Source organism: Neodiprion fabricii, chromosome 1 (assembly GCF_021155785.1).
Source record: "Neodiprion fabricii isolate iyNeoFabr1 chromosome 1, iyNeoFabr1.1, whole genome shotgun sequence".
Lineage (NCBI taxonomy): Eukaryota > Metazoa > Arthropoda > Insecta > Hymenoptera > Diprionidae > Neodiprion > Neodiprion fabricii.
Genome location: NC_060239.1, coordinates 37285315 through 37312744, shown reverse-complemented (window position 1 = coordinate 37312744; position 27430 = coordinate 37285315). Strand labels below are relative to the sequence as shown.

Genomic DNA, 27430 nt, shown 5'->3' with positions numbered 1-27430 from the left:
GGTCGGGATCCGATTGTGAACCACTTTGTAACTGGGCTTAAATTTGTATTGCCGCTTGACGCGCGTTCCCAAACCGCCCTCCTTGTGACTTGTGTCGTAAACGCGATATTTCTGGCACGTTGTAGGCATTAAAGTGTCTCCTGACCGTCATGCACCGAAATGCTGTCTCGGGAAACGCGTTTGTCGAAGAAATTCACACTTCTTGTAGGTACTTTATTTATAGCCTCACTGCTTCGATGATTATCGTTTGAATTAAACGAATTATGATTAAAAATAACAAAAAAGAAAAAAGAATAGAAAAATTGTATAGATCGATTTTTCAACAGAGTCGTAACGGAGTCATTCCGTCAATTTGTTGAAAACACTTCGATTGAGTAACCGCAAGCACAATTTTTTACGAAAGTTACAATAAGTAGGTACTAAAGAAACTATCGTTGAGCTTCTTTCGATCTCTTGATTCCCAAGGGATTTAATTGTTGTTCACACATGCAACAGTATGTGCATATTTTTCTCATTAAAATTTTTACATAAAACATATCGCGCTAATTTACACATCGTTCGCCTCGGTTCAACCGGGCGTATCCTCGAGACTTGGTTCACACCGAGGGCGGCCAACCGTGTGGAACAAAAATAAGTTATAAAACAACCTTTAATACGAATCGTACGAGTGTGTTTGTGCGCAATGCTCGGGTAGAATGTATGTAAATCTAGTCCAGGGGAACAAACCGTGCTTTGTTGCTTATTTTGTATGTTCTATTTTAGTCTCGACTTATCTTTGTACGAAATCATAGTCCGTGATCATGATTTACCGAACAGAATTCAGCAAAAGATATCCACAGGGATTATAAAATTGTCTAGACAAGTGGAGGAGATCAAAGAAAAATTTACATGTCAATGTTTGTTTTTTTTTCGATAATTATATTGTCATTCCATTGAACTGTCGCAGGAATTTTTATTTTTATTTATTTATTTTTTTTTCTACATTGTAGACGTATAATCTCATTTCTCACGGTAGGAAGGAAAATTTGAGAAACTCGTTGCGTTCGGTAATTTGTCACGATTCTTTCTCCTCCTTTTGAACTCTCGGTTAACGTTTGTTTCGTTAAAATTTGCTACCAAGTCGGAATGTGTTGAATATTTCTTGAAAACGTTCGACAAGTTTCAAAGTCCGAATGAAAATAATTGTCACGAAGCCGAATTTCTCGCACGTTCGGCAATTTGTAGAGGTGAAAAATTGTTGAAAGGTTTTAAAAAATTGAGTGGAAAGATGTCTTTGCGTTATGATTTTTTACTCGGTACATCGCCGGCAATTCCGGTCGCGTAATCGATGGACGCTTGGGTGGAATTCGGTGGAAGGAGAAGTCGAAGAGCGGCAAAAAGAGGGGAGAAAAAAGGCTGGAACTATCAGAGGCAGAACGTGCAGCCGATCACGCGGTTAAAGGAAGGTCCGCGAGGCGTGGATAACGAAATTTTCCGGTGCGGGTAAGGAAGAGAGGAAAGTAAAAACTTAAACCAAGAGAGCCGTGGGGGGAAAAAAAATTTTGTTGGCTTAGGGATAAAAGTTGTTGGTTCTTCGATTCCTGGGAGGTCAACACCGACGCAACCTCTTCTTCCTGCGGCTCGCTTTTTGCCCGTGTTTGACTTCGATTACCTTCGCCTTTTCTTACGGAGACCTGATCCCAGCGATGCTCTCGCCGCGGAAGATCCTTCGAAATTATACATGCCCGCGAAACGTCCTTTCGTACTCAGCTTCTCCGGTTCTTGGAATCGAAAGAAATCGTTTCGATGGGTTATGTCCACGTCCACGGTTTTTGCCGCGATATTTCTGTTCTCCTTTAATTTTCTTCTCTATTTTTTGCAGCCTCAACCTTAACGTACAGTCACGCAATTTATATGCATCGAGAAGCGTGCTCTCTAACCACGTTACCCATGAGTCGAAAAACGATTTTTACTTTCACGTTCAACTTCATACATTGTATGTGTTGTAATTCACGGATTATCGTGGAATTAACTTGAAATGGTCAAGGCAGAGTTTTTCCTAATTCCTGAAAGTGAAATCGGCTCTCCGGTTGTGAATGTTTATCCAAGGGTGGACATTCACCCTCGATCAAGGAAGTCATGAATTTATCAGATGGAAATCGAAATGTTAATTTCAAAGAATGTTGAATGACCGAAATACCTTTTTTTGGAACAACGAGGAGTTACTCGAGACAGGTGAAATTACTGAAAATCACATGATTATAGCCTTGAAAATCATGGCAATCGCCATGTAATCGTCTCGCGGATTTTAATTCGTATCAACGTTATATTCACTTCGACCTTATACATCACGTGCTTTAATCGATTCCCAACAGTCAACCAAACGACTTCCTTCGATTTCCTATCCTTTCAAATGATTTCCAGTGATTCACATTGATTTCTTACGATTCTCTTCAATCCCGATGTCACCAAAAATCTCTTGTAACGTTGAAAAACGTCAAGAAATCGGTAAAACCATTAAAACCGAATGAGAAATCACTCGGATACTCGCCGTAAATACAAAATCAATAAAAATCGCATTACAAGACGCGTCAAATATCGCTAAAAACAAACGTCCACGATTACTTGCCATCAATAATTCAATTACCAAGCAAACCTTCGCTGCAAAGTGTTCACCTCAGATCTTCCTTAGTTGCGAAATTAACCGCAACAGAGGAGGGCGACGGCGAGCGAGTAGTAATTAAAGAGTCAAACGTTATTCTAACGACAATATCACGTGTGCGCGCAATGCGCGTCGGGTCGGTGCGCCGTTTTCTTGCGTGCACAGGCGCTAAGAGAGAGAGAGAGAGAGAAACAGAGAGGGAGCGATCAGGCGGCATTCATTCGTAATTCACGGTGCGTCGTTACGCCCGACGTCCGCGACGGCGCGCGCTACGTGGGTCCCCCGTGTTCCCGTCAGCGGCTCGTGGTGGGAAAGGGGGGGAGAGAGGTGGTGGGGCGGGGGGGGGGGGATGCACGCAGCAGCACGAGCCATGGGAACCGGTGGTGTGAAGGCATGTGGTGGATCGCCGGTGCAGAGACGACGCCGCGCGTCGATCGCTCAGCTCGTATCGCGCCGGCGCGCGCGCCCCCAGGAGTCGAGGCCGTTGGAGGACGGTACGCGTCGCGCATATTCCCGCAACTACGACGACGACGATATCTATCTTGTATACACCTACCTGTACTACCTACGTTGACGGAAATTAACGCCGACCCCGGCCAACGCATGATTTGAAACGATTTTCGACGATTCGTGTTGCAGTTCACAAATGATTTCTCGTTGACGTTGAATCGCGGGTTATTTGGACGCGGGCTAATTCGAAAGTTCTGACGCTTCTTTTTTTTTTTTTTTTCAATCGGGTTACGAGATATTCTAGTTTGCACGCCGGATTTGGAAAATTTAATGATCCGTTGAAGAAAATTCTCTGTCTGGCGGAGCGTTGTAGCAAGTTTTTTGCATGAACAAAGCTGAAGCGCTTCTAATGAAAGGCTGTCCTGATGTTGAGAACATTTTTTTTTTTTTTTTTTTTTTTTTTCAATTTTCTATCGATCGATGCCAGTCCGCCAATGTTTTTTGACTACCCTACATTAATTTTCCATCCAAAAATTTGTCAACTCTCCGCCAGGGAGAGAATTTTTAAAAAAAAAAAAAAAAAAACAATTCAATTTTCAGAAATTTAGCGCGCAAATTAGGATAGCTCGTTATCCGATTTGAAAAAAAAAAAACAGGTGCCAGAATTTTCGGGTTAGCCGGCGTTCAAACGTCCCGTGAAATGCTTTTGTCAATGTTATAAACAGTTTCCAGGGATCTCAGGATTTCTCGGAATCACGGGAAATCAAAACGAATCACTGGAAATAATTCGGAACGCTGGGAAATCTAAGGAAAATACTTGGACGAATCCAGGAAATCAATGAAAATCCATCTATAGTATAACACGTCGTGCACGTAACCGTGATATTCACATCCGAACACGCTCGTCTCGTGCTAGCACGTACACGTATAACGCACGTATGTTATATCCTTAATATTATATACGGACGGACATCGTGTCGTATGTACAACATACCGTGCATGTCGTGCACGTGCCGACTTGTACGATATGTACACCTTTGTACCGACGCATTATAATATAACGCGCATCTTCGAAGGGGTCGACAAACCTTCTTAATTCACCTCGGACCTGTTGTTTTTTTTTTCTAATTTATTTATTTCTTTATTCTATTTATTTACCCTTCTCTTCTTTAATATTTTACACGGATTTCCCTTCTTTCTTCTAGCTTGAATATCGGAACAGTTTTTTTTTCTACCACTTCTTCCGTAACACGTATCCTTGTTACATCACAATATACATAATTGTATTATTATATTTATCATACCATCTTTGTGCCTATAGTTTAAAACACTTCCCGTCGTGCAATCCGACCGGAGCTTTTAAACATGAATTCGGAAATTCACCTGTATTGTTCAATCGTGAAATATTACAATATATATTCTGTATACCGAAAGTCTGTATAAGTAGAATTTTTTTTTCTTATGTTATACTATTTTTTAATCTCGTTATAAATTTTTTTTTTTTTATTTTTACATTTGTTTTCGCCCAAATTCAGTCGATTTTATCGCACGCTGAATTATCAATTCGAATACAGTACAATAGTAACAGGTAGATATAACGGTGAACACAGCAAGGAAAATAGTAACCCTGGTAACTTGACATTTCTTATTCGAAATCATCGCACGATTGGTTCAGAAATATGAAACAAACTCTGTGATTATTTCAATTACCGAATCGAATCTAATGATGATTCATTTTTACAGCATCGTCGTTTCTTTCAGCGCGTGAAGCAGAGTGAATATCGCAGCTGCGTAGACTATTTTACACGTGAATAAATCGAAGCGTATCAATTATCGCCTCAGTTAGCAAAACAATTGAGTTAACTCGTGCGAATTGCGTCACGATCGTATTTCTTTTTATCGTTGTTAGTAATAGTTTTTATTCCTTAACAATAATACGGAGTAGGTACTCAAAATTCTATTATTCCCGGCTCAACCGTAAAGTTAATTTTCTTTGACCTCAAAAGCTAGACGAAAGTGGCATATTTTTTCCTAAAACGTATTTGCGGGAATTATGAGGCCAATTTAAAAATCCCAATTTTAAAATAAATATTGCGGCCAGACTAGAATCGGAAATAAAGTCGACTTTACTCCCTTGTTACAAAATGCAATATTCTGTTTGATTTTCGATTTACTTATGGTCATTATCTATGATCTTTCTGGATGTCTCTCCAACCTACGCATACATGTTTGTATAAATGGTGCAGTAATTGTTCGCGAAGCGATTCCAATTGCACAATTTTCATCATTCCGTACATGTAGTGCAAATATCATAAGAATCGCGGAGGCGAAGAATTGTTACATCGAAAGTTAGATAAACTGGATATTATAAACCAGATTTGTCCAATTTGTCACCATTACTGTCCACTTTTCACTCAGATTCTATAAACTCGCAGGTTGTTTTGTTTGATCGTTTATTTACGACAGTTTTTCTTATTCGACTTTTACATCGTTTAAATTTATCGAAAACTAGTCACCCTCTGTAATTGTATCCGTTGTCGCACCGGCGATGATTTCTATATCAAGGCGGTAACGGAATTTCTCATATTACGTATAACGGTCATTAAATAAGAAGCCCGAAAGAAGGGTCGGAGTGGATTTGGTCGTTTAATCTTTGAGGGCTTTCCATGGATATCGAATGATCGCATCGTGGGCCCGAAATTCCGCTCGCCGAAGGTTTGACCGCAGGGATTGCATGCGTGGCTGAATGCACGCTGCAGAGGTTTCCCCGTCTTAACGGCGATCGTTTTGCGGGTAAGAGAATATGCGAAGAAGCCAAAAAAAAAAAAAAAAGAAGAAGGAATCGCTCGGAGAGCTGCAACAATTCGCGAAGTCATCACCACCGTCGTCGTCTTGAAACCGCGGAATCGTTAATTGCAGAATTGAATGCGCAGCGGCGGTGCGTTTTTCGGCTTATCCGAGCTGCCGTCTCGAAGTCCAATCGAGTCGAGCGTCGAGTTAAGGAGACCGGTGAAAAAGGCCGGCGACTATTCAAAGCCGGCAGCGGGCCCCGTTTAACACCGATAACTGGGCCCCGCTTTACCGTTGCAGGAGAGTGCTTAAAATTCGCGCGCACTTTCCGCACATGACACGCACACTCAACGAAACCGGGCTTGCGATCGCCGTTGCGGTAGCGACGCGTATGGAAATTAAATTGGCATGAGAAAAGGCTTGGACCCCGATCAAGGTTCGTATACGTTACGTATCTACCTGTCTGTAACGCATTCGCGTAACGCAAGGTGCGCGTGGAACCTTTGAAGTATACGTCATACCCACACGCGTGCGTTGCGCTCGCGTTTGTGCACGCAAAGATCTTCGACACACCTTGAATGCGCAAATTTTTTGCAAAGTGTTATAATCGTGTGTACATGTATTACGCGTTCCAAGGTTTTCGCACGGATTTTAAATCGCTATCTCGAGCCCGTTGATTCACAAGGTGGACCAAGCGAACAAACTCCCGGACATTTCACCTGTTGAATATTGTATCGTTGTACGAGTTTTTTATACGATTACTCGGAATAATTTTTTAGTATTATAATCGTACGGGCATGAGATGGTGATCGTTATCCTGTGATCTTGACTCTACCGCAAACCTCTTTTAACGCAAATTATGAGTTTAATTAAACCGAGACGATCAAGCTCGTTAACTTTTTAAAAATAATAACCGAAAAAGGATCGACGATAGCGCAAAATGTTTAGGCGCACCTCGTTTTTCCTAATTCCAACAAGATTCGAACAGTTTTTTCAACGATACCTGTTTCACTGAATTTTTCTAGTTACTGTAACAAATGAAATGTTTCTCAGTGTAGTGAATTTATGACTTTTGGGTCCTAATTATTTCGATTTCGGGGTCCGAGGGACCGAAGCTGCACGCGAAAGCCACACTCCATGGGGTTACGGGGGTTAAACCGGAGGCCTGAGGGTGTTTCGAACGGGCCCGAGGCCCAATTCAGGCGATCACCGTTGCGGCCGTTCGAAAACGGTAAAATCTAAAATAACCGGCCGGCTTTACGTCCATAGACGCGTGGATCGGAGGGGGTGGTTTCTCGGGGGCTGAGCGATTTGCTCTGCACCCTCGGGAAGATGCGGCGCGGAGGTTTCCCACGGCCCGCACCACCTGTGCCTCAGCAGCGCGACGACAGGCCTCCCTTAGAAAAAGACGGTGAACTTTTCCGGCGCCCGAGTGAGAAGGAGGCCCGATATCGGCCCACTCGTATTGCCTGCAGCCACGCCAAAGGCTGCAGCAGGCTGCGCAAGCTGCTCCAGGAGAGCGGGGCATTAGGGTGTTAAAAGATTCCGGGGGTTGCTGCCATGCTCGCTTCCTCTCAAAGAGCCGGACGGGCGACTTTCAATGCGGGGGGAAAACCGGAGGAATCTCTGATACACGCGTTTAACGGAGCAGCTTGAGCAACGCGCTGGACGGAGATCGGCTTATGCTGCAGGGGTGAAAAGCGACAAGGGTTGAATAAAACACTCCGACGGTTCGGGGCTTACAAATACCCGACACCAAATTAAACTGTCCACCTTTTTTCAACCTGACACGATTCGCCAAGTTGCTATTTCTTCTCCTCCAGGGCTTGCAATTTTCCATCATTTTTTTAGTAAGCTGAGTTTTCGGGGCTTTGAATTTTTAATCATGCTGCACGTTGAAACATATTGAGAGAAAAAGAACGTACGATCTTGCTTCTCGAACCAGGGAAAAAATCCTTACATCATTGATAATCGAAAAAATTTATAAGTAAAACAGAAACAAACGAGCAGTGATTGGAAAACATTTTTCTTCGTATTCCAGATTGGTAGAAAGAAAATCTTATCACAAAAATACTTTCTACAAAATTAAGACTGAGATAGTTATATGTATTATCATCTACATATTATCACAGAACGTAAATATTGTAGAAACAGATTATTCAGTGCAAGAAGAGTAATCGAAAGGATTATTTGTACAAAAAATTTTCCAAAACCCAATCCTCGAGTAGATTTTGCATAATATGACACGTGATCCATTTGGCGGTGTAAAATTTTTCATCAATCCGGATCCAACGTTTCACGTAGACAGCGAATAAGAGCTTATTTTTTAAATTCGGCAATCGTTGCGTTTTCGCAGTTTCTCCCTCTCGTTAATCCCTCGATTCGTTCTCTCCTCGAAAAAGGACACGCGTCGTATGGAATTCCATCTCGCGACGAGGCTTATATACACACGTATATTGTTGGATTACAAAAAGTTTGTCGCACGTGTACGTGACAATGGAATATTCAGGGTATTTCGTGGCGATGTTGGGCCCTCTGCTCCTCCAAGACGTCGTCTTGTATCTAGTTTTATACCCCGGAGTAGTCGAGGCTGGGCCAGGAATAGGCCCAGCACGGCGTAACGATCGGCACAATGGGGGCCTGCATGGGGTTTCGGTTCGGACTCGCACTCCGTGCACGCATCGCTATTTTCCCACGAAATTTAGAGTTCGTATTCACCAGCTTGAGGTGCACTGCAGCTGGCCGGAATAACCGAGCGTTGGATCGAGGACTTGGATATCTAGCACGAGCCAAGAACCACATCGGCGGCCAGAACGCTGGAATTTTTGTTCTTAGATATTTAACAACCTAGGACACCGAGCTTTGTTGTGTTCCGGATTAGTTTGGACCGAAGTATCAGAGTTGCGAGGTGGTCGAAAGAAAACTGGCGCTACTGTTTCAAGCATCGAGCACTCTTTATTCGTTTTAGTCGTTTTGCACCGCATGTATGTAAGAAAAATTTTACCGACCCAGATTTGAAGCTGCCAATTTTTTTACTCTGCAAAATAAAAGGAAAGGAAATATTGTATCGACCGGATTTTCGGGAATTTGCGAAGTAAAAAACATCACGGGGTGAGTGTTTTCATGTCTCAAAGTCAGTCTCATTCTTACAGAACCGATCTCGAAATGGTCTGATTATACATTAAAATAATTCGATTCTTTGATTCTATGAAAAAATTCAGTTCTACATTTGACGTGGTGAAATTTGATCCGTGTCAAAGAAATATTATTTCTGTGTAAGAATTTGTAAGGTATAGTTTAAACAAGTTGAATATTGTTTTAGTGATTTTATGACATTCTTTTAGGCAATCGTGCCAAAGAATTTACAGCGCACGCAATAATTTAACGGAATCAACGAAACTGACGGATTAGGAAAAATTATTTAGATACTGCTTTTCAGAAAGTAACAGACAATTTCTTTGAGCAAACCGAGGATTTATCCAGTCAAATAACACTGAATCATTTCGTAGATTTGAAAAATCACTAGATGCATATCTTTTATTCAGTGTATTGGCCTCGTACGATTTTCGATTTTTTAATCGTTTTAAACAACCGATTCTTTCGTGTATTTTGATGTTCGGTTTCTTTCTGTACTCATCCGTGCATTTCCTTTGTGAATTTATCCCAAAGAATTCCTTACACGGAAGGAACGTTGATGTAATGACAATTTATTCATATATAAGCGAATAAAAGCGGAAGGCCAAAACGGATCTTCAGCGCAGTTTGAGCCGGAAATTGGTGATACTTTTTCATTCAATTCCAGCGTATATATACATAGTATAATAATCTCGGCAGGGGGTCGGTGTGGAAGGGAGCAGGGGAAGTCCCGATTCGCAGGGAGAGCTATTTCCGGTGCATCCCGGTCGGTATGGAAGCTGATATAATTACCGACCCGCCCGAGTCCGTCATCCTAATAGTTTATTAAATCGATTCAAGTGGCCGAATCACTGACTACAATTCCGATCCCGCAGCAGCAGCAGCCTTACCCTAACCTAACCTCGTCCCCTCTTCATCTCTCTCTCTCTCTCTCTCTCTTTCTTTATTTCTCTCTCACTCTATATTTCATCCCGCGCAGTCCGCCTGAACGTTGTAACTCGAGCCGAACATCCGGCTCAGGTAATCAATCAATGAGATCAAACTGCTTAACCGTTTATAACACAAAATATAGAACAGTATAGGTATACGAAACGTGAAAATTCCGTCGCCATGTTGGATTTCGATCTTGAAATACGGGAACTTGAATAATCTTTGCGACCTCGCAGCTTCGATATTCACGCAATGTAGGCTGAAAAGTATCCATTTCATTAACAGAATCAGATTTGATATTGTATAGAATGAGTCTAAACGCAAAGAATTGAAACAGGTTTCGTATAGATAAAATTCAACACGGCTGTTTGAGACTGTTGAGAAGCATGAATGGCGGTTTTCTTTCCGAGGAAGATCGAGTTGATAATCTCGAATCGCGACCTAGGCGTACAACGAACCTAGGCCACTGTTTATTAATAACTATTCGCGCGTCTGGTATCTGGGGGAAAACCAAGCAACCCTAACCTAACCTGAGACAACGCGAAACTTTAAATTTACGAAAGAATTTGTTATACTAGGTGGAATTCGCGGAGGTTTGCCAAACTTTGCGTAACGAGTCGACGCGGTTTTACACAAACTGACATACGACTGCTATGCTCCTAATTATGAAAAACCAGACTCGTAAGCTTCTGACCAGCGACATTTGTCGGCTCGTATTTTTTCACGAAACATTTATTATTTCTATCGATAAATAGAACGTTCGCCTCGGGTTGTACAGATATGTATATATTATTCAGGTTGCTTCTGCGTAAGTCGAACGTGTGTGAAACTAGTGTAGCTGTCACGCTGAAATATATCGCACGCACGCGGCCCGTGTAGAGACGTGCCGATCGTAAATTTCGCTTTGCAGTCGAACAATTTTTTAATTTTTACTCTTTTTTTTTTTTTTTTTTTTCTCGGCGTCAGTTTCATTTTTATTCACTCCCCACGTGTTTGCTCGAAAATAAACGTACCTACACGTCGTCGTATGAGAAAAAAAAGAAAATAGAAAGCGGATGAAAAAAAAAAAAGGACGAGAAATTGGAACAATTGTGAGGTTAACGTATGAAAAACGGAATAACAAACAAAATCGAAGAGTCGTATAATTGATTTAAAAATAGATTTTCAGTCAGTGGAACATTGACGCACTCTACGCGTATTCCTATACCTATATATATAATTATCTCAACTTGTCGACGTCATTCACGCCTCATGCGGGTGACACTGCGTCCAGAACCGTTGCCTATCCAAGTGATAAGCTACGAGAAGTAAAAACTAACGTCTCCTGGGTAGGTATATATATGCCATGCAATGCGTAGGAGGGGGATGAAAAAACTGAATCTTCTCACGAGCTCCAGGGGGCGCGGAGAAAGTCGAAAAAAGAGAGAGAGAGAGAGAGAGGGGGAGGAAAAAGTGGCGGTGGGGGCCGGGGGGCGAAGGAGGTTAAAAGGTTTTAAGAACGAAAAAAATACTTGTGGAAAAAAAATTAATGTATAATGTACGTTCATGCGGCTGCGCGGTGTATCGCTAACTTTTTTCACCCCAACCGATAAGCCGGCTAGACTTTCGGTTAATTAGGGGCCGAAGGGTCGTTAGCGCGAAGCGCAGGGGTTCGTGCCGGACTCCTGATGTGCGGTTGCGCCGCGGCTCACAGACCCAAAATGCCCCTCGTAAATCACCACCGGCTATCCCAACCTCTGTTTCCTTTCGACTTATCAATTTCCACCGCGGGAATCTACTTAATTGGAACATTTTTCCTCGTGCGTATTGTAGTTTTGCTCTCACTTCTCAGTGACGAGTGGGGTGAAAATTGATCGGGTGTAAGTAATAAAAATTATTCAAGTTTTTTTTTTTTCTTTTGTTTTTTTACTTTGGGTAGTTTTATTTTGCCAATGTTATCGTACGTACGTAACCGATAATTGAATATTTGTTTATCTAACGCACTGTCTTCACACGATTCATCGATCATTTTACATGCGTATTCGAAACGTGGAAATTTACGCATACGCGTCTTAACGCCTGCACGATTTATTACAGTCGTACGGTGAGTGAACTGAGGACATTCGGACACTTGTTGAACGTGCGGTACATACATACATACACATGCGTATACGTACATGCACAGTATGCATACTCTGGAATAATATCATATCTACCTCGACGTATGATACCTACCGTTTGCCTGTACATTCAACAAGCTAAATTCCGACTCACCCTTCCCCTCAACCAATTGACAGATATCAAATCTCCTTCGCGATAGCATGGAAATTTTCTGTTTCGCATACCCAGCTGATCAACGAAGAAGAAATTAACAAAGATTTACCGTGCAGTCGCAAAGGAAAAGTTTCGAAAAATGGACGATCGGTGTACAGAAATAGTTTTGATTTCTAAATACGCAGGGAGATCCATAAATGGACCGACAATCAGGATTGTAATCGTAACGTTGTTACGGAAAACGACGAACAATCGATTACAAACTTTAAGAAGATCGATTATTCCAGAGACTTAATTCGATCTCAATCGACGTTCGAAGCGGTCCTTGTTTTTCTCGCTGCGCAAGCTCGGGATAAATCCTCTATCTCGGCTTAACGAACCAAACCGGATCAGGTGTACCATTGGTCTGCTCGCGGAGTGCGTACCTGTAACATAGGTAAGCAATGGGTCACCTCGACGCGCGCAATTCGCATCGCAGCGACTGTCATGAGCCAGCTATTTGCGCGCGCGCGCGCGCGTGTGTGCGTGTTCGTTGTCTGCGTGTGCGCGCGCAAAGCGACGCGGCGCGTTCCCGCGATCCAACAAGTGGGCGAAACATAGGCCGCGGCGGCGCGGCGCGGCGCGAGGCCTCCGCGTGCTGGTCGCGCGCGCTGCTTGGCGTGTGCGCTGAGCGCGTCCTTCCCCCTGCGACCCGCGCTGTTTTCCTGCGCTCACCGCGCAACGCGTAGCGCGCTCCACTTGTTCGTGAGACTGAGGGCTGCAGGTGTGCTGCTCGAAATACTAACCCAACCCACGGCGCTGCTTCGCGCTCCCCTCGTGTGCAGCAGCGGTCCTCCTGCTGCTGCCTTCGCCCTCTCCGAGCTGTGGGAACGCCGAGGCCCGAGAGCTTCCCACGATACGCGCTCCGGCTGCTGGTCGGTTTCCGACGTCCGATGGTGGTGTGGAGGGGCGAGGGGGAGGGGGGGCACTCTATAAATACCCCCGACCTCGCTCGACACCGAACAGATCAGCTCGGCACTCCGAAGCTAACGCGTCTTACGCAACGCTCAAGTGACCTGGTAGAGACATAAGGAGAAGGGGTCTTGGAAAGACGATACTGACATCGAAACCGTTTATCGTCGATATCGATATCGCTTTGTAAATATATGAATATACGTATATATACATATATATATATATGTATTTGTATATAAACAGCGTGAAAATCGTCGTTCAGATTTGATTCGTGCGTCGGTAAAAGAATTCACGTACCGTAAATCTAAACGACCGAAGTGAGAGTTGTTATTAATAATCTGGAAACAAGTGTTTGAGTTGAAAGTGTTTATATCGTTTTTTCGAGCGGAGATAAAAAGGAGAACAATCATGGCACCGCACACAAGCTACACGCCCGTTGGCGGTATGGAGTACGAGGAACCGGTGTCGCGGACTTATCAGTATCGGAAGGTGATGAAGCCGATGCTGGAACGGAAGCGCAGGGCGCGGATAAACCGCTGCCTCGACGAACTGAAGGACCTCATGGTCACCGCGCTCCAGGCCGAAGGTGAGAACGTCGCGAAGCTGGAGAAGGCCGACATCCTCGAACTGACGGTTAGGCACCTCCACACCCTGCGAGCCGCGCGCCGTCTCACCCTCACACCCGAGACCAGCTACGCCGATCGTTTTAGAGAGGGGTTCACGCAGTGCGCCCAGGAGGTCTCGACCTTTCTCTCCACCCCCGTCGCCGCCTCCGTCCATCCCGCAGCCGGCGCTCAGCTTATGCGACACCTCGGCGGGTGTCTTAGGAGACTCGAGCAGCCCACCCCCGTTCCGACGCCTTCCACCGCCGTCGCCGCCACCGCCCCCCAGGCCAACCCCGTGCCTCAGAACACTTACACGCCGCCCCAGAGTCCCGTCAGCGTAGCGAGTTCATCCGGCGAGTCATCCGAGTCGTCGACGTCGTCGAGTTTGCCCGTTTGGCGACCCTGGTAGGGGACTCGAATGGGAAGAAGCCGAGGAGTTGGGAGCGTCGATTTAATTGAAACTGTGAAAGTGCGGAGGGGAAGTTCGGGAATTTTTAGAATTTTGTATAAGGACGTTGTTTTTTTTTTTTTTTTTTTTTTATTATGTTTTGCTTTGTTCTCGAACTAGGTTTTAGTTTTTATTATTATTTTTCTTCACTCCTCTTTTCTATTCTCTAAATTTTATACGACAAACAGCGAAGTTAGGGGTTAAATTTTAATTGTTAAATGTACAGGGAGATAGACGGAGAGGAAAAGAGCTGTTTGAACTGATACGCATATATGATATTAATATTTATATACATATATATATATATATAATATAATATAATATAACTTGAATATATTTTGTTGAATAATAAGCTGAAACGACGAATCTACGCGTCTTCCAAATGTTGTAATTTCTAACTATGTACACACACACACACACACACACACACACACATATATATATATATATAGCATTTCTCGCAGCGATCGGATTTAAGGATCGGTTCTTTATTGTTATCCACTAGAACATATATTAGTTACATAGGTTTATTATTATGTTGTCTTCTTATCTTTTTTGCAAATGAAATAATGTCTTTCCTTCTTCACTTTTCTTATTTGTATAATTTCTGTTTTTTTGTTTCTTTGTTTTTTTTTTTGTTTAGTTGACTCTTTCGTGACAATAGGTATAATATAGATTGATCGATACATATGATACGATATGTGTATAATAGTTTATATATATATATAGGTGATGAAGCTTTAATGATGTATCTGTGATAGGGTTTTTTTTGTACCTGAGATTACTATATGTTTCTCGTAATGTGTAATGGTGATGATGATGATAATGATAACGATAATCATTTTTATAACAAAGAATTGACAAAAGAGGAAAACACAACAAATATGATAATTAAGCACATGTGAGATTGATAGAATAGATATTAACTTGTTACATGCTTAAGAGTATTTAGTCGTTAACAACAACCGTTGAATAATATTTGAGTATTTGAGATTAAGAACAAAAACGGAAAAAAAAAAAAAAAAAAACTAATCGAACCAATATGAAACCGTAAACGGAATGAATTGATTTTAAAAATAATAAATTTTCAAACACAAATCTCATACCGTGTGTACTTTACTGCTTGAAATATTTCCTCATCCTGTATAATATTACGAGTACCCCGTATATTCTACCAATTTTCTCTTCTTTCTTACCACCGGAAAAATTTTCTCCGACTTGAATGATGAGTTATTTATTATATGGTAAAACAAAATCCTATGTGCAGCTAAATTTCATACCTACAATAAATCTGCAATAACAACGCGTGAAAAAATTCAATTTAATTTTCATCGTCGTACATGCATACGAGAAAAAGGAACGAAGATGGCGTCGATTTAATTAATACGAGGCGAGTGATTCGGGACTGGTTACAAAAAAAAAAGCTGAAAAGGAAGAAAAGAGAGAGAGGGGGGGGGGAGGGGGAAGAGAGGGAAGGAAAAAAACCAGTTCAATTAGAATTTTCGATCATCGGTATAGAGCAGGTGACAATTTCTTTACGTTGATCAGATTTTTCGGTACAATATATTGCTACACGTGGTGTATTGAAATTCCAGATAATCTGTAACGTCGTTGAGTGACAAAAAACCGTGTCAATCTGTACGGTGTATACAAAACGAAGGTGCGATGGCTGAAACATGCGGCGTAAGAAGAAAGTGAAAAAATGTTTGGGGCGTGGTTGTGAAGAGGTGAAAAGGGGGGGAGGGTAAAAAACCGTTCTAATTACGATACGCGTACAATAATGTAACGCGTACGGCGAACGGTGCCGCGGCTCGTTCAAGGTTTCATTAAATCCCCCGGCATTCGATCCCTTTGTACCGAGTTTTTCACCGAGATGATAGATGCTGCCATGCTTCCTCCGGTCCGGATCGTCGACGTCAGGACAAAGCCGATTGTACGAGAGTATCGTCGATGTGCTCCGGGTGACTTTTGACAGGCGAAAATTGATCGTAACAGCAGGTCGATATACCTGTAACTTAAAAATGAAACAATCGTCAGGAACAATCGCTTCTAACTGACCGACGGGCATCGTCGATTCACTCGATAATTGATTTCCAAAGATCTATAACGATCCAGCGGATTCCGATAGGTGCTGACGCCTTTGTACGGGTGCTAAGCAAAAACTGTAAACGTTTGATCTCGTTTTTTATAATCGTCACACGGTTCCTCGATGCCTCTGTATTTCAGATCCCGGTATAAAGTACCGGATCATAGCTTGAAGAACAGGTCGGTTCGTTTTTACACCCAGACATGATCCAGGTTTTTTCAAACGACGCTGTAAGCTCGGGCTAATGTTACACTTGTTATACGTGCAGTTCAACTATCAAAGTGCGACTTTGTACGTAGCACCAATTTTAACGAAATATTTTCACATCTCGACCGGTTTCGTTTTATGCATCAGGTATTTACAGGTTCTGAAGAACTTGGGTCAAGTATAAGCATCTCACTCCGCCGTTCGTTTTATCTCTAACGTATCGTATCAAGTTTTATTATTCGTTTTAGAACTCGCCGCTTTTTCAAACTTTTACGGAAAAATTGTTATACGGGTAGAATTATTTGCTTGTAAAAAAAATTTGTTAAAGGTCGTTTCGTCATAGCGAGAAATAAAGTTCTCAATGTTTGGAACTCTCTTCGTTTAAAAACCGCAAATTTTATTAATAGCAACAGTTATACTCGCGTCATAGTAATATCTATTTCCGGTCCGGGCTCTAGTTATATACGTCACGGCGACCACGAGACTTACGTCCCAAAAGCAGATTACGCAGGGAGCAAAAACCGCGTGGCGTCTTGTGATTGAATCTGAAATTTATTGCTAGACGATTATCAAAAATCTGGTAAACTTGTATGTATACGATAAAGTGGTATAATAAATATATTATTGTTCGTATCGCTTGTTCTTCATTCGGCACTTTTCGGGTGCGGTCAGCGGTGTTTGAGATTTTTTTAAAATTTTTTCATCACGGGCACGCAATCAGCCAACCTGAAGTGGAATCGTGATTCGCATTTCTATGTATAGACCGAACGTATTTTGTTGCAATCGCACGTATTAATCAAAAGAATTTACACCCATGCGATAAGTATAGAATAACACGTGTAGTATGTAATGTACGTACAGTGTACTTAATATAAGGGCACGTGCCGCGATTTATCATTCGTCGATTTCTCGTCTCGTTAAACTCGTGACAATGAAATTTACCGTGCGTTTTTGTTTTATCACATCATCCGATATCGTCGCGACGCGATATATTTAATTTAAGAAATTTTTTTATCGGACACGTCACGATAAACGGAGAAGAAAAAAAAAACTGTAGACCGAAGTCTGATCACTGTTTATTTTCTCGTTTACAGATAATCGTATCGTTTCATCATTCGAGGATTTGACGGTTGGGATTCTTCGATCGATTAAAAATACTACGAGGAGAAAACAAAATTCTACAAACACAAAGTGCAACGGAAGCACACAGAAGAAGGAGAAGAAGAAGAAAAAGAAGAAGAAGAAGAAGAAGAAGAAGAAGAATTCAAAAGAGCAGTAGACGGCATCGACGAGGTAAGGTAAATTTTATAAATATAAAAAAAATCTTGTCGCCGGTATAATAATAATTATATAACCTACGCTCTGAAAAGTATCTTCATACGTATAGCGAGTTCGAACTTCCGGTTGAAATTGAATTATTATCCTCTTAAGTGTTGGTCCAGTAAAGAGTTTCGACGCCGCAACAGAACCTTTCAATTCCTTAATGAAGTAATAAATTTTTATATTGCCACACGGAGCGGAGCCCGTTTATGTGTATGTGTAATAGCTGCACGCTGGACCTCGTGGGAATTTATGCACACGTCGATGAATTTCGTCGGACTCGCTACCCGCTTCTTCTCGTTCCCCCCATGAGCCATATACGTAGCTACTTTATTTTAAAATCTCCTTATGGGTTTTTAATTGGCCTCTTGGTATTCCGTTCCTTCACCCGCGGTTCTTCGCTTTTATGGACAATATTGTAAATTTGTCTTCCCTCCGCCACCCAGGAGAAAAAATCTGTACGTTAATTTTTCTCTTATCTATTTATTTATTCGTCAGTTTTTAATGTTTCTTTTTATTTCCTTTATTAGGAGTAAAAACGTAATTAACTCAACGCATGAACTCCGCGGTTTAATCGTGCGATTTGATAAATAGAAATCGTAGAATCAAGAGATTCGTCGATTAGTTGACGCTGATTTGTTACGTTCGGAGAAAAAAAAAATCTTGTGCAAACGAATCTATACTTACCTATAATCTCACTCGTGAATATTTATCGACGTCAATCGCGGTGAAATCCATAACAACAGTTTTTAGTACCGAATCAATTCGAGAATATAATAAACCGACCGAACAATCGAGCATCGTATGTAACCAGATAACACCTTTGAATTTGAATTTGACATTTTGAGAAACTGACACTGACGTTTCGAGGTTCGGGTGCAGCGGAGAATCGACGATTGGCGAACATGTCGAGGACGTCCAAGTCCAGGGAGAGTCTGAATTTATCGAGGGGATTATCGAGCGTGCTGATGAGATGCCATCGGCATCAGCTTCAATTTGCTGGCAAAATGAGACCGGGAATAAAATCACTGTCTCCGCGGTGTTTCAGGCGAGTCGGTGGTGCGGGAAAGATGAAAGCGACAGGATGCGAAGACAACGGAACCGGATCCGGCGGTAAAGCGGTCGGACATGGGGTCGTCGAGAATTCGGAGCGTTCCAAAGACGAGGAGAATTTGTCGCAGCAACCCCAACCGCTGGTAGGTGAAGCTGGGCCCAGCGGCGACGAGACGATCAGAACCCCTTTGAGACGCAGCCTCTTCGCCCACGTGGCACCCTACGTAGTCTTCCAGCCTCTCGATGCGAGGGGACCGACACTGCCGAGTGCAATTGGTAGGCACCTGAAGTGGCGAATGAGTCCGATAACACCGCTGCTAGTCCGGCGAACAGTGACGAACTCGGGGTATCGTATGGTGCATCAATCGCCGGAATGGTGCGGGGTCTGGGGAAAGCACATGAAGAGCCTGAACTTCAAGTCGGTCCGCGAGTCCCAGAAGGTAAACCACTTTCCCGGGACCTATCAGCTCGGGCGTAAGGACCGACTGTGGCGGAACCTTAGCAGGATGATTGTCAAGTACGGTAAGAAGGAGTTCGGATTCGTTCCCAGGACCTTCGTTCTCCCGCAGGAACTCAGGTGCTTCAAACAGGTCTGGGAGAAGGCCGCAGGACGCGAGAAGTGGATCATCAAGCCCCCAGCGTCCGCCCGCGGTACCGGAATTCGCGTTGTTCATCGCTGGTGCCAGATCCCGAAGAAGAAAGCCGTCATCGTCCAGCAATACCTCTCGAAGCCGATGCTCATCGACGGCGCGAAGTTCGACCTCAGACTCTACGTCCTTGTGACCAGCTTCAACCCCCTCAGGCTCTACATCTATCCGGACGGCTTGGTCCGTTTCGCCTCCGAGAAGTACGTCGAGGACTTGAACTGTCTGAGCAACCGGTTCATGCACCTGACCAACTACAGCATCAACAAGGCCAGTGCCAGCTACACAAGCAACGACAGCGCTGACTCGTGCGCCGGGCACAAGTGGACCCTAAAAACTCTCTGGTCGTACCTCAGGGAAAAGAAGAACGTCGACGTGGATCGACTCTGGGTAGCGATGAAGGACATCGTCGTTAAGACGATGGTCTCGGCCGAGGCCTCTATCGACTCGCTCACCTGGGGTAACGTCGCCTCGAGGTACACCTGCTACGAGCTCTTCGGAGTCGACATCCTCCTCGACGAACACCTCAAGCCTTGGCTTCTCGAGGTCAACATCTCGCCCTCGCTCCAGTCCTCGTCACCGCTGGACGTCGCCGTCAAGGCGCCGATGATCAGGACCGTGTTCAATATCGTTGGCTTCCAACTTCCGCCGGCCGCGATGCCTCCCGCTATTCTCGAGGAGTTCGCCAAACGGCACAACCTCGATCCTGTTCGCCAGGACTTGAGGGTCCACCACGTCAGTCTCGATAACGCGGAGAAGACGAAGCACAACTTGTTCTCCAACCAGCACAAGCGGGAGAGGTACCTTCAGGACATAATCGAGGACCTCACACCCGACGACGTAAGAAACCTGATCATATACGAGGACGAACTTACGCAGCTCGAGTCCTTCGAGAAGATCTTTCCGACCAAGACCAGCCACGAGTACCTCCAATACTTCGAAGTTCCGAGGTACTACAACAAGCTCTTCGACGCATGGGAGACAAAGTACGCAGATAACAGGACCGAGGGCATCACCAGGCTTCAAAACTTGTGCTTGGCGAAGTACCATTTGATTCAACCGGCAAAAGCGGTAGTTTAGATAGACGATAGATAGTTAGGCAAACGCAATTATCGAAGAGAGGGGGGGGGGGGAAGGACGACTATTCGTCGTTGGTGCATGACTCCTAATTTTTATAACTTGGTAACAACTTGAGTGCCAATTTTTATAACTTCGTAACAACTTGACTGCCAATTTTTATAACTTCGTAACAATTCGACTGCCACCTCGATATAGAGACGTGTCAAATTTTTATCTGAATGTTGTAGAAACGAATTAGTTTATCCCGCTGCCTCATTGTGCTATGTCTTATGACTATTTCTCTTTCTCTCTCTGACTCTCTCCCTCTTTTTTTAATACCTACATTTTTTTTATTTTTCATGTTTAATCATCGTCTATTATAGACTTATCGTGTCACACATTATACGGAATTACAATACTTGTATATACATTACGGCGGTCTTCATTTGGGTGTCGGAAAAATTTGCTCCTACCGATCTGTTCCAAATCATTCAAAAAAAAATTTGTTCAAAATTTCAAGTCTCTATGTCAAATGGAACACCTGCCAAACGAAATAACTGGTTATAAAAACTACATATATTTTAAATTTTAATCTTTCAGACAGACCTTAAGGCACGTGTTCCAGTTGACGTAGAGGCTTCAGACTTTACATAGTTTTTTTTTTTTTTAATGATTTGAAAAAGGTCTGGGGGGTGTTCCAATAAAAAATTTTTCGACTCCGAAATAAGGACTACCCTAATATACGTATAATGTGCGAATGCACATACACGTATACGGTGTTACGTGACATGGTGAAATTATTTTTAAAACAACGATGTGCCTTACGAAACATAATTGAATATATTTCTAAGTAAAGGCGATTATTAGTTTTACGAAATAAAATACTCCATAAAACCCGTTACATCCATATTATGCTGTAATACCAGTAAATCTCATTTACTAGCAATCGGTACCCAACGTGGTAATCAAATCTTATCCATTATCGATGCATTTCGTTTTTTCTCATGCAAGCAAATCTGATGTTTATTTTTCCCCATTGTTACGCTTCACAAGAAAATAGTTAACCCTGGACAATCGGAAGATACAATTTTAATTGTCTCTAAAATAAGGAAAAAATCTTCAATTGCACGGTACGTGAGATAATTCTCAGGGTGTTTACCCATATACTGTGTAAACGAGCCTGAGATTATTCCGTCCGCTTAAATTACAAGAAAAAGAAGCCGGACGCTGCAACCTTATCCCGAAAACGAGTTCATCGGACTTTCTATAACTGGTTTGACGCGTAGCGCGTATCAGTTAATAAGTTTTTGGCCATACCGATCGGTAGCAGAAGGGTTGATACTTCTCGTGGTGGATCAATGATTGTCTCAATATTGGTAAATACCGCATACATGCGGAACCTATTTACGTGCAGGTAAGCGAAAACCCCGAACCAGTTCCAGGTAGGTGGATAATTATACCACAGTAAATTGTGGACATTTTTTCAACACTATAAATAAATTCGGATAAAGTAAGCGGTGTCGGTAATAACAGTTATTTACCGAGAACGATAAGTGATGCCAATACTGCACGAGGCATTGACATGACTTGCACGGCGATTCACACGTGTGAGCGAAGCATTGAGTAGACGTTGATGTTCAGTCGAGCCTTTAATGGGTTCTATTCATCGGGCGATATTCATTCCAATTTGGGAATGAAGCGGAAAATCTCTGCCGCCCGTACACGGCCAGCTGGTTTTGTTCAACCGACCGGTCACTTTGGTGTTGATGATGCTGAACGACCGGGTATAAGGTGCATGGGTACCGGATCAAACGAGTCCGCTGTCCGGGTATAATAGACAAACGATAAACATCGCGCTGGTTGGTAAACTCTTTCGAAAATTCTCCGTCCAACTCGATCGTACGGACTGATGCAACTTACTCGAAACTCGTTATGCACAGTCTCCGAGTTATGACGAGGCACGTCATTCGCCCTCCAGATTAATTCTTATCTCTTCCATTCCCTGCCGAGATAGTCGAAACCTTCGGTTTAGCTCGTGACACGTCGTGTCGAGGAATTATTCATTCCTATTCTCCAGAATGAGACAAAATCTCTATTGGACCAGTCAGACTTGTATGTATACACCGGAGTAAAAGCACACGACATCGTTAATGCTATTCATGCATAAATTAGAATAATTACCGACGTACTGACGATCTGTTTTGCACTATTACACCATCGTGTATGCTTGGATATTTCGGTTTATCGATAAAAGTCGCGAGAAGTTAATCGCGTGGTTACGTGTCAGTTGAAAAAAAAAAAATCGACTACGATGAGTGGACAAGTTCACTTTCGTGGATACGGATCATCCGTCCGAGGAGCGAAGCTCTTTACAAAAAAATTTTTTGGCATGTTATAAATAGTTCTAAATTCTCTGTAACCAAAATTAAAGTAAAGCTCAAGGTCATTAATCATGAATTTCTAGGCGTTAATAGATACAACAGTGTAAATTTTCCGTGCAATTTGACAGAGATGAAATCGGTCTCGACCGAAACCGAAGGCGGAAAGTTGAAAGATTGGGGAGGCGTGGGGGACGATGCAAGGTACGCGTACATCGAACTGGTGGACTTGATACCGAGTCAACCGAAGAAGCTGATCAAGCTGGACGGCGACGGTGATAAAAGCTGGAAGTTACCGATGCGAAAGAGCCTCTTCGCCCACGTGCCACCTTACGTGATATTCCACTTGTACAGCGTGAAGATGCCGTATGGACTGCCGGCTGAAATAACGAATCACATGCAGTGGCGGTGCGCGCTTCGTTTCATGCCACAAATGGTCCGCAGAACGGTGACAAACTCGGGTTTCAACGTGATAAGAAAGAGCGAAAAATGGATGGGAAGCTGGGGCGCGCCTCTGCCGGTAATGCAGATCAAGGCGTTGAAGACATTTCAGAAGGTGAATCACTTCCCGGGAACTATTGAAATCTGCCGGAAGGATAGACTGTGGAAAAACCTGAGCAGGATGATGCAGCGGTTCGGTAAATCGGAGTTCAACTTCACCCCGACTACGTACGTTTTTCCCGACGACAAGAGACGATTTCAAAAGTTCTTCGAACGTAACGGAGGGATCTGGATCACCAAACCGCCGTCCGGGTGCGCTGGGAACGGGATTCGCGTCGTCTCGAGGTGGTCCGACATCCCGAAGCGCTGCCCCTTGGTCGTTCAGCGGTACGTAAGGCCGCCGCGACTCATCTATGGCGTGAAATTCGACATGCGACTTTACGCCCTTATCACCAGCGTCGACCCCCTTCTGGTCTACCTCTACTCCGAAGGGTTGGTTCGGTTCGCGACGGCCAAGTACGTCGACGACGTCCACCATCTTTACGACAGGTTCATGCACCTCACAAATACCTCGGTCAACAAGTCCAGCCCCACCTTCAGACCCAACGACAGCATCGACAAGTGTAAGGGCAACATGTGGTCCCTCAACAGTCTCTGGGCTCACTTGGCCAGCAGACAACGCGTCGACGTACCCAGACTCTGGGAGAAGATCAAGGACATCGTTGTCAAGACCATCGTATCCGCGGAGTCGGTGATCGTTCGGAGCTCCAACGCCGCCCTTCCATCACCCTACAACGCCTTCCAGCTTCTCGGCTTCGATGTCATGCTAGATGAAAACCTCAGGCCCTGGCTTCTCGAGGTTAACAATTACCCATCGATGGATCCCGACACCCCCTTGTGTTCCATAGTGAAGGGCGAGCTGGCCAGAGACGTTCTGAACATCGTTGGATTCCAGATACCGGACACCATTCCGGACGCAGAGGTCAAGTTACTGACCGAGAGGTACGGTCAGTCCCCGATTTGCCATGACCATCGTCTTTACGCGACGACTCTCACTCAGGACGAGAAGGACAAACATGAGAAATTCGCTGTGGTTGAAGTCAGACAGGATTACCTCGAGTCGATTCTCGCCACCCTGACGCCAGACGACGTTAGGCGGCTGATCAGATACGAGGATGAGGCGACCCAGGTTGGTGGCTTCGAGAAGATATTTCCAACGAGAAGCTCGCACAGGTATCATAAGTTCTTCGACAAGCTGAGGTATTACAACAAGCTCCTTGACGCTTGGGAAGAAACTTACTGGCCCAACAAAGCGGAGGGATTGTCGAGGCTACAGAAATTGTGCAGGGAAAAACGTCATCTGGGTGACTTGAAGAATCAGGCAGAATTGCAGAGTGTACTGTGAAGTGAAATCATCCTCGTGGCTCTCCGTTTGTGCAAGCAAAGTTTTCTCGACGTACAATTATTCAACCGATGTAAGATGAAGTTTGTAGATGAATAAATGTCGAATCACCCTACGTAAATGCAAACATACTGCGTTATTGTTGCGACACCTTATCGCGGCTGCATAACGCGCTCCGGACTTGACCATGGAGTGCATATCTTGTGAGTTTGTTGAAGCGAGCAACAAACCAGTTATCAACTACTATTCCTCATGCCTCGTATTTTATCGAGCGGCGGGAGCGAGATAGAAGTTATCGCGGATGCATAATTCATGAGGTGTAATAACTCAGCGGGCGTGTATTTTGTGTGAGAAACTCTGTGCAAATGATCGCACACATGTATTTATCGGTAACACACGTGCCACAATACACATCTCTCAAATATATTACTTTCACACGTGTATAAGTTCTGACAAGAAAGCGCCAGTGGCTATTCAGAGAAGTTTATTGTTGGTGTTTTTCCCCCTTCGGACAAGCACTGACACCTTGAATCACCTGAAGCTAGCTGAGATCGATCGATTCGGTGATCCGTCTAACCTCGTAAATCGGACAAGAAAACGGGAGATAAAAATGGCAAGGACAAGAAATTGTCGTTGATAAATTAAAAACTAGTGACAAGTCAAAATTTTGAGTGTGACAGGGTGATCTAATTCGTTCACAATGGTACGAATAACGTCAACGGAAATGAAGGGTGGATACGTATCATCTTGTTACGAAGACATGTTCAGTGAAAAGCCGTTCATCTACAAAGACGTGACAAAAACGTTGATCCTTTCGGCAAAACGGAGATCGAAGAAGTCGACGTCTCCGCTACGCGAAAGCTGGTTTCCTCTACGTAAAAGCCTGTTTCCTCACGTGGCACCCTACGTGATATTCCAACTCTACGACGGCACGAAGATCTTCCCTAAGGCTTCCTTTCCAAAGGAGATATCGGAGCATCTGACCTGGGAGGTGGGAACATCGACGCCGTGGATAGTGAGGAAGACGGTCGAAAGCTCAGGGTATCGTTTGGTGCTGGGGACCGAAGACTGGTGCGGGACGTGGAGCGAGTGCAAGTACACGTTCTGCTACAAGATGCTGAAGCGGCACCAGAAGATGAACCACTTCCCAGGCACTTACGAAATCGGACACAAGGACCGACTCTGGAAGAACATCAGCAGGTTGCGGGCGAGGTTCGGCAAACGGTGCTTCGCCTTTATCCCACGGACCTTCGTCCTGCCTACGGATTTCGATCAGCTGCGACGAGTCTGGGAGTCGAACAAGCCCAGGAACAAATGGATCTTAAAGCCACCGGCCTCCTCCAGAGGCCGAGGAGTCTCCGTGGTAAGCCGGTGGACCCAGATTCCGCGAACGCAGAGCTTCACGGTGGTCCAGCAGTACCTCTCAAGACCGAAACTGATAAACGACTCGAAGTTCGACCTGCGGATTTACGCCCTCATCACCGACTTCGATCCGCTCAAGATCTACGTCTACTCCGAGGGGCTGGTCAGGTTCGCGAGCGCGAGGTACGACCGAGCTAACGTTAGTCTGACCAACAAGTTCATCCACTTGACAAACTACAGCGTGAACAAGGAGTCGATGGACTACGTGAGCAACGACTCGATGGACCAGCCAAAGGGGCACAAATGGGCGCTGAAGTGTCTGTGGCGGTATCTCAGGGCGCAGCAAGTCGACGTCGACGGTCTGCGAACGAAAATCCACGACATAGTAGTCAAGGCCGTTATCTCGGGCGAAAGTTCGGTCCACTGCTTTTCGAGGGTGCATCTCGCGCCCGGGTCTAAACACAACTGCTTCGAGCTCCTCGGGTTCGACATCCTCATCGACGAGAACCTGAAGCCCTGGCTACTCGAGGTGAACATTTCGCCCTCTTTGCACGCCCCATCCCCCCTTGACGTTGGGGTGAAAGGTCATCTCGTCAGAGACGTTCTGAACCTGGTTGGATACCGCGTGCCGCCTCCTGTTCTCCGCAAAATGGCCGAACGTCGCGACCTTGGCTTCTTTTATCAGGACTTCCGAGCCACTGAGAAGCCGCTAAGCTCCAAGGAGAAGCGGAAACAGATGCAGTTCATGTACCAGCGGGAACGCGGGGACTCGAAACTCGGTTCCATACTCGAACATCTCACTCCTGATGACGTCAGGAGCCTCGTTCATTACGAGGACGAAGTCGCCAGGCTAGGACAATTCCTCAAAGTCTTTCCAACTCCGGGGACTCATTCTTATTTCAGGTACTTCGAGGCGCCCAGGTACTACAACTTGCTCCTTGGTGCTTGGGAAATCGCTCACGGACACAATCGGAAGGCGGGTATTGAACTGCTCAGGAGTCTGTGCGCGAAGAAGTACCATCTCAGATGATAGTGGATAGGACATTTTCATCGTGATTCTTTCTTTTTTTTTTCCTATACAACGTACTGGGTACTTCTTACAGATACACTATAACCGTGTGGTACGATCAATGATAAGTGTTGTGAAACTTTGCTGAAGCTTCTGTTATTCTCTAAGTTTGTTGTTAGAAAGCACATATGTCCCACAGATTGTGAGTTTATGCGAATACACATGTAACTGCAACGTCACAGTTCGATGACTTGGTTATTTAA

General features: G+C 44.2%; 4 protein-coding genes across 23 annotated transcripts in view; all 4 read left to right on the top strand.

Moving 5' to 3' along the window:
• LOC124188063 (tubulin monoglutamylase TTLL4-like) overlaps positions 1 to 20633 on the top strand; it is a 193458-nt gene extending 172825 nt beyond the window's left edge. For 18 of the 20 annotated variants that reach the window (XM_046580363.1, XM_046580373.1, XM_046580371.1 and 15 more), the window contains 2 exons: positions 17594 to 17792; positions 18868 to 20633. In XM_046580363.1, coding sequence (XP_046436319.1) covers positions 18890 to 20596 — 1707 coding nt within the window. In that variant the 5' untranslated portion in view covers positions 17594 to 17792; positions 18868 to 18889 and the 3' untranslated portion in view covers positions 20597 to 20633. Of the gene's footprint in view, positions 1 to 8968; positions 8993 to 17593; positions 17798 to 18867 lie in introns of those variants that run through there. The other 2 variants (XM_046580382.1, XM_046580364.1) reach the window with 2 other exon arrangements.
• Positions 13215 to 15206, top strand: LOC124188083 (enhancer of split mbeta protein-like). Its single transcript, XM_046580435.1, has one exon. It carries the CDS (start codon positions 13562 to 13564, stop codon positions 14165 to 14167), a length of 606 nt encoding a protein of 201 aa, XP_046436391.1. The 5' UTR covers positions 13215 to 13561; the 3' UTR covers positions 14168 to 15206.
• A 2453-nt stretch (positions 20634 to 23086) lies between the features above and the next one.
• Positions 23087 to 24799, top strand: LOC124187918 (tubulin monoglutamylase TTLL4-like). Its single transcript, XM_046580097.1, has one exon. The coding sequence runs from the start codon at positions 23087 to 23089 to the stop codon at positions 24797 to 24799; it is 1713 nt and encodes a 570-aa protein (XP_046436053.1).
• Positions 24800 to 25496: 697 nt separating this feature from the next.
• Positions 25497 to 27188, top strand: LOC124187917 (tubulin monoglutamylase TTLL4-like). Its single transcript, XM_046580096.1, has one exon. The coding sequence runs from the start codon at positions 25497 to 25499 to the stop codon at positions 27186 to 27188; it is 1692 nt and encodes a 563-aa protein (XP_046436052.1).
• The last annotated feature ends 242 nt before the right edge of the window (positions 27189 to 27430 follow it).